We start from the raw sequence: 10976 nt of genomic DNA on the forward strand, positions 1-10976 counted from the left end.
AGTTCCCTATTTTGGGTGGTTGAGGAAGTGATATCTTTTGTGACTATTTTAATTTAGATTTATCTTGAGTGTTTCCTTCTGATTAGATTCAGATTAAACATTTTTTTAAGATTTTTATTTATTTATGCAGACGGACTGCGGTATAGGCCAAAGGTGGGGGCGGGGGAGGTGAGAGGATTCACCAGAGACAGAGTGGGGAGCAAAACAGGTGGATCTACGGAGATACACTGCTGAGGGGAACAGCAGGCAAGACAGGAGAGGTCTGCTGTGCCATGTGTGGGTTAACTCCCTGTGTGGGGATTGAACTCAGGCCACAGTGGCTGGTGATAGTTTGATAGCTTTGAGACTATAACCCCTGAGCCACCAAGGAGGCCCACAGATTAAACATTTTTTGATAACAGTAGTATATAAGTGATTTTGATATTTATTAATCTAATTTTAGAGATTTCTAAATTGACTATTAAATAAATGAGTAAATGGAGGTTTTATCTGAATAGTATTTCAGCTTCTGTACTTCCCTTTTCCAGGATTTCCTGAATTTTTAGAATAAGCCTTAAAATACTTTCAGATATTGGTAGCCATAAATATTAAAATTCTTTTATCATAAGTTGCAAAAATTGTGTTAATGTATGCGAGGAAAGATCTTAAAGGGATATGCAGACATACATACCCCCCAAAAAATGTTCTGTTGAGTTAACTACTGTGGTGATGGTGAGGGGAGGGAAAGGTTGTGGCTGTTAACATTAGAGTAACATCTACACACTCTTATCTTCTCACCTCAAAAGGAAGCCCTAACAATAATGGGCTTGTCAAAGTTGAGCTTATATGACATATGTAAGTTTTACTATCTGAGTATTTTGTCTTAGTTCTGAGTATTTTGTCTTAGTCTTCAAATTTGTGTGTCACAAAAAGAAAATGATAATACTTAAAGTACTGGTACGTAGAGTTTATTCTGACATTGAAAAACGTTTAGAGAATAAATAAGGAATTAAAAACTTTAAACTCTTGGGTTGCTTTTTCCTTCCAGAAATGTTTCTAGTCTGAGTTCCTCAATTGTTGGCTTTGGCAGACCTATATTAATAAATTTTATGATCTGAAAGTAATTTTAATACTTTACTTTAGATGGAGAAGAAAAAACCTATGGTGGCTGTGAAGGCCCTGATGCCATGTATGTCAAACTAATATCTTCAGATGGCCATGAATTTATTGTAAAAAGAGAACATGCCCTTACCTCAGGAACTATAAAAGCCATGTTAAGTGGCCCCGGTAGGTACATTATATCTTTTTTTTTTAAAAGATTTATTTATGCATTATAAGAACTGGCACAGGTCAGAGGTGCAGGGGGCACGGGGTGGGGGGGGGTCCTCACCAGAGATAGAGTAGGAACAGAATGGGCAAATTGGCTGAAACACTGCTGAGGAGAGCAGCAGGTGAGACAAAGAGAGGTCTGCTGCGTCATATGGGTTTGCTCCCTGGCCAGGGATCAAACTTGTGCTGCAGAGACTACAGATAGCTTCACAGTGCTGTGCTTAACCCCTTGCGCCACCAGGGAGGCCCGGTACATTATGTCTTAATATATCTTTGCTTTTAATGTTTAGTGAATGTTTTCAAGTTGAATAACATTCAAAGAGAAACAATAATATATTATTGTATTGTGTTGTGGGGAAAAATTGGATTTTGCCATTTCCTGTTTTCAGTTATCTACTCTAGTTTCAGTAAGACTGAATTGATAAAGGATCATTTTCCTCCATTAGTTTCCATGATCAACTTCTTAACCATAAAAGGTCTGGTGTCTGTGCTCCTAGTTATATACAGAGTTTGTTGATGGAAGCCAAACAAACTCCTGATACTTCTTTTTATTTGTAAAATCTGTAGTCTCTTTGCAACATCCCTCACTTTTCAGATCTTCAATTTTACAGAGAAAAGCAGGTTTTTATAGTGTCTACCTTCAAATATGGTTTAATCTTTTATCTTACAAATTCTTAATTAGAACTCTAGCAGCTTGAATCTGATTCATGTTTTTAGGCTAGAATACCTTATAGTTGGTATTATTGTATTCTTGTTATATGACATCTTTTAGCAGTGTTAGGATTGATTAGCAGAGGCTGGGGCTGTCAAACTGATAGCATCTATGAACAATTGCTCAGACTTCATATAATGGTTTTAGCATTTATTGTAATTATTGCTGAGATGTACTTTATTTGGAATTACAAAACAATGGTTTCCTAATTCTATCATTTATTAGCTAGATTTCTCCTGTAAAGAACTATTTGGCTGCCCTGACATAGTGTATACCAGAAAGAAAAGATAAATGCTTGTTTTTCCCCTTTATATATTTTTCAGACTAATGAGGTAGTTCTCTAGTATCTTCCTATAGTAAGAAGTGTTTTGTCTGTCATGTATATCATTAGCAACTTTTTATATTGATGTTTTTCAATCTGGTGCAGTCATTCTTACACTTATATTGCTCCATTTTTATGCCAAAAGGAACCTTATCATATTGACTCTTGAGTCCTTTTGACATGTATCCCTTAATCTTGAATAGTTATACTACTTTCTATAATATAGTAACAAGCTTTCTTGGACTCATTTTGAACATTACTCCCCAATCCTGAGAACAACTGTTTTCTTTTAATGCAAAATAGTACTTAGGGCCCTAATCTAGGTCCTTGCAGTTTCTCATTGTTTGAAAATACAAACTTTTCTACTGGGCAAAGCTAGGATATACTGTAGGTGAAAAAGCCATGGATGCCAACATTTTAATTAAAAAATTGTTTCTTTGTGTAATTTTGAAGAGTTTTATCTTAGAAGCATAAGATATTCACCCAAAACTAGTATTTACATTAAAAGGAATGAGTTACTAACATGGCGCAATGTGGATGCACCTCCAAAACATTGTGCTAAGTGAAAGAAGCCAGACACAAAAGTTTGTAAGTTGTATAATTTAATTTTAATGAACTATCCAAAATAGACATTCCATAGAGCCAAAGTGGCTTGGTATTTGCCAGAGGCTGGGGATTTGGAAATGGGGAATAATTGCTTAGAGGTTTTATTTTTGGATGATGAAAGTGTGGAACCAGATAGAGTGGGTGGTTGCACATACATTGAATTGTATACTTTAAATGGTTAGTTTTTTACATGAATTTTACCTCAAAAAAAAAAAGAACTTTAACCTAGCCTGTTAAAGTCTAAATTAGTACCTTCACTAATCAGAACAAGATTCTGAGGTGGTGAGCTACTTAGAGTATCTAAACTTCTGGGAGAGAATTAGAATTTTAAATTCAATCTTGATAAATCTCAATTGCTGTCTTAAAAAAATTTTTTTAATGTTGATACTCAGAAATCAGAGTTACATATTTTGTTTAATGCTAGTTGGGGTTATTCTTTTCATATTGTATCACTGTGTTAGGGCTGCCATAATAAGGTACTATGAACAAGGTGATTGCAACAGCACAAACTTATTTTCTCATAGTCTAGAAGCTAGATGTTAGATGTCATGGTATGGTGGGGTTGTTTTTTTGACTCTCTGGCCCTGCCTCATAGAAGGCTTTCTTTCTCCTTGTGTCTTACATTGTTTTCCCTGTGTCTGTAACCTAACTTATTTTTATAAGGATACCAGTCATATTGGATTAGGGCCTGCCTTTTAATAACCCCATTTTATCTTACCTCTTCAAAGACCCTGTTTCTGTGTATCGTCTAAGATTAGAATGATACCAAGATTAACATCTGCACAAGGATGGCAAGCATTCATGAAGTGTCCCATATTTTTTAAAATACTTATCAAAAGGGGGCAGGGGGAGGGGGAATGATGCTATCTCCAAATATAGTTATATTCTGAAGTACTAGATACTAGAAATTCAGTGTATGAAGTTTGGAGGAACACAGTTCAGCCCATAACATTTTCCTTTTCTTTCACAGGTCAGTTTGCTGAAAATGAAACCAATGAAGTCAATTTTAGAGAGATCCCTTCACATGTGCTATCAAAAGTATGCATGTATTTTACCTACAAGGTTCGCTACACCAACAGCTCCACCGAGATTCCTGAATTCCCAATTGCACCTGAAATTGCACTGGAACTGCTGATGGCTGCGAACTTCCTAGATTGTTAAATAAAATAAATTATAATAAACTGTTAACTTTTTTTCAGTATTTAATACCTGTAGTTCAGTTAGTAATTTTTTCATATATAGCATGTTGCCTATGTGCAGTCGAACTTTAAAGTTCATTACAAAGCAGATTATCTTCTGTTCTTTTGCATAGCAATCAAAGTTGAAATTTGTTTGCTACATCAACAAATTCAGGACATTTTCACAAACTGAGATATAAACAATGCCAGTTCATAGGGGGTTTTGCCTTATCCTTTGGGTATGGTTTTTAAAATTAGAGCAGTGGTGATACAGTAAATGCCGAAAATTAGGCACCAATGAACATGTTCTACAGGTAAATAATGGGGCAATGTATTTTTTATGTTTTTAGTGTTTTTTTAAAAACTTGATCTTATAGCTGTCATTAGCATCACTAGTTATGCAAATAATTGCATTATAAACGTGTTTATAACTTAGCCAAAACAATTGATTTTTATAACTGTCAAGGACATAGAGTTGGTGTTTCTTATGTGTCTTTTGATAAACTGCAGTATTGTTTAAATGTATCTTTTTGTTTAATGCTACAACTTAAGAATTTTATTTAAAGCAGTTTTGGAAGATTATAAGGTACAGTTTTGGAGTGGTGACATTTTAAACTGTAGCCAGATGGTCAAAGGTCAACTATGCCTTTGATTTCCTGTGCATTGTGCATTTTGGCCAACCCAAAGTACATACCTTCAGCTACTATAAAGCTTTTTTTGCAATATTCATTCTTCTTACATAGTCTTTGTGATTTCATTTATTATTTGAATTTGTTTTAAAAGACTCACTATGAATTTTATCCAGATCTTAAAAGCTAGACGTTTCTGAGCTATCCTAGTCTTCCTCCATCCAAATAAAATATGTATGAAAAACATGTGGAGACATGCAGTGTAAATCTTACAATACCCTTTGATATAGTATATAGATTCTCTTCTATTAATTAAAATATGTCCCAATAAATATGACACCCATAATCTTTGTATCTTATACTGAAATAAAACTTAGAAGGATGTCAAATCAGGTTTTATACTAAGCAAACAAAAAGGATTTTGAAAAACTGACCAACATCTTTGCTTAGGCATTGGGAAAAGAAGCACTGGAATTGGGTTTATTGTCTCTGAAGTAAAACAATGCTGTCATCATAGGGTCTATAATATTTAAGTCTTCAACTTAATTCTTCTAGACTGATTCAATATGGACCATTTTTTCTGGAAACTGAAAAAAACCATAAACAACAAAGACTTATAAAAATAATTTTGCATCCTAAAAGACCTAACTGTACTTTCTGACTCATTGAAAGCATTCAAATATAAATGTTACTTGCATATATTTTAGTAGTAAATTCTTAAGACATACTGGTACATATTTTAGTATAGAAGATTATCAAGTACAGGAACTAGTATAGAAGATTATCAAGTACGTGACAAATTATGCCAATTATAAACCTAAATGATGATCTTAAAGGTCAAGATGATGGCTAGAAGTAAAGTTTAATTTTGACCAATTTAGTAGGTTACTTTATGTGTTAGGTTCCGAAGTAACCTTATGTTTAAAACATTGAAATAGAACTGAAATGAAGATTAGGAAAACCTGTATATCTTGCAAATGGTACTTGCATGTTAATAAAGGCTCTATTGACCGAAAGGTTTGATGAACACTTGGTGTTTGATCTTTTTAGCCTTAATTTTCTCTTTTTTCTGAGGATCCCTGAATCTTTGCTTCAGAACACCTTGTCATGATTGAATAGTGGAAATTTTTATTTGGTGAAATTTAAGGCATTTTTATTTTTAAGACAATTTTATATAGCAGTGAAGCCTTGGCAGTTTTCTGACACTTGATAACTTCAAATAATGTGCAAATCTCCCCACCCCACCCTTTTTTTTTTTTTTTCATAGACAACACTGCCGCAGAATCCTTGTTTTATTCAGTTAATCTATTTTTGTACTGTTTGGGCATTTTTTATTACAGAAGTATTGCTTTGTTTTATAAAACTTTTCTTTAAAAACAAGTGGCAGGGCCATCCCCAGTGGCTCAGCAGGTTGAATGCAGTACTGTGAAGCTGTCCATAGCCTCTGCAGTGCGAGTTCGATCCCTGCCAACCGGGGAGATTAACCACATGGCGTGACAGATCTCTGCTGCCTCGCCTGCTATTCCCCACATCAGTGTATTTCAGACAGTCTGCCTATTCCATTCCCTGCTGTCTCTGGTGAATCCTCTCACCCACCCGCACATCTGGCCTGTACCCCGGTTCTTGTATAAATAAATAGATCTTTTAAAAAGGAAAAAAAAAGTGCACCTTCAGCTTCCTTATATACTTGGCTGTTGTTCAAGCTGATTTTTTTCTGAATCCCCAGTTATATTAAGAGGGTACAGGTAGACTTTGCTCAACAACATGAAAGTGTTTGAGTAAAATAATGACTTTCCCAGAGGTAGTATTTTATTCATCAGATATAACCTGAGTACCTATCCTATTAAGTATCAAACATTCTACTATTTCTCAGGACCCTTTCATCCTTAAAAACAGTCTGAGTAAATTGAGAAATTTAAAATTGAATTACTGTATTAGGACTTAATCTCAAAGTTTTTCTGCTTTTTAAACTTCTGAAGGTAGGAAATTGTAAGAGAGCCTTTTACTTGCCCTCTTGAAAAATTAAAATATTAATTACTAATAATCATTGAAAATGCTGATTTCACATCATCTATCAAAATAATGAATGAGCCATTCCTGAATAATCTTTGTTCTTACATGACTTGGGTTTACATTTTTACTCCTCCATATGTGCACGTTTCACTCACCACATAACCACCTGTGCCAGTTGCCTATCTACCTTCCTCCATCCTCCCCCATTTCCTCTGGTAGCGAGCAAATATTTTCACTGAGTCCAAGATTTGTTTTTGCTGTTTTTTGCCAGTGTGTGTTATTTGGTTGTTTATATTCCACAGATGAGTGAAACCGCGCCAATATCTGTCTATTCACTTTCTGACTTATCTCACATAATCTCGAGGTGCATTTATTTTGTTCCAAATGTCACTATCTCATCTTTTCATATTACAGTTTTCATATTGGGGGCAAATACCTAGCTGGTATTGCTGGATCATAGTAGAATTTCCACTTTTATTAAGAAATCTGTATTTTCCACTGTGCACCAATTTGCATTCCCACCAATAGTAGACAGGTTCCTTTTTCCCCACAGCCTCAGCAACATTTGTTTCCATTTGACAATGTACCATTCTTACAGGAGTGAGATGATACTGTTTTTGATTTGTATCTCCCTTATAATAAATGATTTTGAACAGTTTTTCATGTCTGTAGGCCAACTGTAGTCTGAAAAATGTCTATCAATGCATAGACATTTTTGATTGAGTTGTCTTACTGAATTGCGTAAGCACTTGTATATTTTAGAAATTAGCCTCTTGTCAGATGTGTGTGATGTACAAATATTTTCTCGCAGTTTGTAGGTTGCCTTTTTGTTTTGACTATGGTTTATTTTGAGACACTAGAACTAGTTTCATGCAGTTCAACTTGTTTGTTTTTGCTTTTGTTTCTCTTGCCTTTGGAGTTGCATCTTTACAGTAGATATCATGAAGTGTATCACCTGTGCTTTTTAAGTATTTTATGGTTTCAGTCCAATGTCCAGAGCTTTAATCCATTTTTTAAATTAATTTTCATCTAGGAAGTATGAATCCAGTTGTTTTTTTCATTAGGTTAGCTTTGTTTCCCAATGCCATATGCTAAAGAGGCTTTCTTTTCTCCATTGTGTGGTTCCATTTTCTCCATTCATGGCTCCTTTGTCAAAGATTAAATGCCCATACTTCCATAGATTTATCTCTGGGCTTTCGGTTCTATTCCATTGGTCTAAGTTTCTGTTTTTGTTTCAGTACCATTCTGTTTTGATTAGTATTGCTGTGTAGTGTCATTTGAAGTCAGAAAGACCATTTTTTGTTTTGTTTTCTCTCAGGATTGCTTTTGGTATTTTGTGATTCCATATAAATTTTATAACTGTTTATTATTCAATTTACTTGATAAAAGTTATTGGTATTTTGAGAGGTATGCTGGTTAATTTTTTTTAGATTATCTTTTCATACAATTTTCACTAACATGTAAGTTTCCCTACTTTCTCAAAGTCTTGTTGATCTTGAAATAAAATTTACTATCAGCAATAAATCCAGCTCATGCTAATAGAAATGCGTCTGGAGATATGTTGTTATGGATGCATGCATAAAACTGTAACCTTACTGTGAGTCATTTTGCTATGTATCAATTCAAAATAGTAGAACTATACTGAGAAATACAAAATTCCTGTTAAAAATTGAAGTGTTTAATCCTAGTCATTCCTAACTATATAGGAGAAATTTCGTACAATTTAACAAAGCTTGTATGTATCCAGTCTCAGCAGCATTAAGTTGAGCGGATTAAATATATCTAAGTTGCATAAAACATACTAGGTCTGGTAATCAATAGATGCTATTGACTTTATATGTATGGTGTTTTGTTTGCAATATATTAAACAGGTCTTATTCCAGACCAGTCATATTTGTTCCACGATTTTGTAGTATTAGGCTAGACTCTTAAATATTGTATCTAATATTTTACTGGTTTGAGCAAATATTAGTGTAGAAGTATTTTGGAATATTGGAGCATTAACCTAGGAGTTAGGAAGTCTGAGGTCTTGTGATAATTAACATTGTGTTTTCTACTGCCTACTATATAAAGAAAATTCAATTTTAGCTTGGTTAACAATAATTATTGATATTAAAAGGAAATAAGCAATGCTAGGGCAACCTGAAACTCATTTTCATTCATGCTATAACTTATCAGTTGAATTAGGTACATATATAACTGCTGTAACTTATCAGTTGAATTAGGTGCATATATAACTGCTACATCTACTTCATGTATCAGACATTTTAATAACCTGTGGAATATTCAGATTCCTTCACATTGCCTAGTTGGTCTCCCAACCCCTAAATTTTTTAAAGTTGGAAATATTTTTAAGTTGCCCTGAGTAGAATTTATGGTCTTAATTATCAATATATTCTATAAAATTTGTGCTTTTGTATGTTAAAACTGTCCTGTAGGACACAAGTGCATCAGAATTGTGTTTCCACCCTATAATACTGGATGCTTACATTCATTTTAATATAGAGCTATCTTGTTATGTAAATATGTGCTGAGATCTTTTATTTGTGATAGAATCTATTGCTTCATTATCTAAAGAAGTGTGTGTGAAACTTAGAATAAGAAAAGTTTTAATTTTATGACTTTATTCCACCAGGTAGTAGGAAATGCTTTTCTTTAAATGTGTTGCAATACCACTAGTTTTTGATCCAAAGCTGAACAAAGGTTAGTTGTGACTTCTAGTGAGTCCGAACCTGGGACACGATGGGGAGGGAAATCAGCCATGGGGGACTGTCATGTCCAGCATGCAGTAAATCTTTATTGTCTTAGTGCTCATTATATACTATTTTAATTGCAGCAGGTGTAACATCAAAGCATACCATATAATGATAACATGTATGAATGATTAGTCTATTTTCTTACTATTATTTATTCAGACAGTAGGGTACCAGGTGGTTAGTTCTCACACACATAATCTTATCGCCCCCTAGCCAGAGCCTGGGAAGTGCACTTATTATTTTTGTTATTCTTAAACTGTGGAGTTGTACGCAGGTCACTTCCAGGCTCTCAACACCAAGTCCTGTCACCCAGATGTTTTCCTCCGAGACGCATGTGTTTTCACATGCCTTAGGGACTCAGGTCAAGGCCCTTCTGCTCACTACGCGGGGTGGCCGCCTCCAACAGTTAGTGACCAGAGTAGGTCAGGAAAAAGATGTACCTGAAAAAATTAAAGTAAATTTCTCTGTACTCTACAACCTGACTCAGGTAACATGACTTGTCTCAAAACCAAATTTTAGAAAGTGGTTGCATCAAACTTCTAATTCGAGTAGATTATATAAAATACTGTCTTGTAATGCAAAATATCATATCTGTTACTTTGCTCAAAGCAGTAGTAAGCTTTAGCATTGTGCTATTTTTCTTTTACTAGTATTATTATTGCAATATATAAAAAGACAGTTTTCCTGTCATAGGCAAGAATGGGACCTACCTGATAAAGTAGCACCCATCCTTAAATACTGAAGGTACTCTTCAATGAAAACTATGGCTAAAGAGTCTATAATAAACTACATTGACTAGTGGAATGACAAGCTGTTGGCCTTTTGTGATTGGTAGAATGATAATGTTAACGTTAGTCATTATGCTATACATTATATCTCCAGTACTACTTTTTACTTGCTGCAAAAAACTTTATTGTTCCCATTTAGTCCTCAGCTTAGGAGAGGGCTCCAGGGTGGTTAAAAAACAGCTTAATAGCTGCAGAGAGGCTCAGGTAGAAAGCCTTGTTACCAGGCAAAATGTCAGAGAGGTCACTCAAAGGCCACTGGGCTCCAGAGGCTAATAGAGTTTGATAGCCTTTTCCCAGCTCACATAGGGGCTGGCTGGCCAGTTAACCAGCTGAGGTGATTGGATGCTGGTAGAAGGGGCAGTCTTTTCTATTCAAATTTAAAGCAAAAAATTTGAGAACTCCCCAGGGTACTTCCCTTATTTGTCTTAGTGCCTTTTGACTACCTTCACCCAATTCCCAAACACCCTAGCCTCTACTTCCACTCCTCCCCCTGCTAACCGTAAACTGATCTTATCTTTGAATTTGGGTTTTTTAGATTGTAAATATAAGTGAAATGCATTGTTTGTCCTTTTTTATCTGACATTTCACAGAGCATAATGTCCCCAAGTTCCATTCATGTTATTGCAAATGGCAGGATTTGCTGCTTTTTTATGACTGAGTAATA

At 34.8% G+C, this 10976-nt stretch overlaps 1 protein-coding gene across 1 annotated transcript; it reads left to right on the top strand.

The window, feature by feature from the left end:
• Window positions 1-1166: 1166 nt before the first annotated feature.
• On the top strand, window positions 1167-4122 carry ELOC (elongin C; the record flags this gene model as incomplete). The annotated part of the gene is made up of 2 exons (XM_084230138.1): window positions 1167-1266; window positions 3919-4122. The coding sequence occupies 2 exons, from the start codon at window positions 1167-1169 to the stop codon at window positions 4107-4109; spliced, it is 291 nt and encodes a 96-aa protein (XP_084086264.1). The 3' UTR covers window positions 4110-4122.
• Window positions 4123-10976: the final 6854 nt, after the last annotated feature.

Source organism: Talpa europaea (genome assembly GCF_964194135.1).
Source record: "Talpa europaea genome assembly, chromosome: 3".
In the NCBI taxonomy this organism is placed as follows: Eukaryota; Metazoa; Chordata; class Mammalia; order Eulipotyphla; family Talpidae; genus Talpa; species Talpa europaea.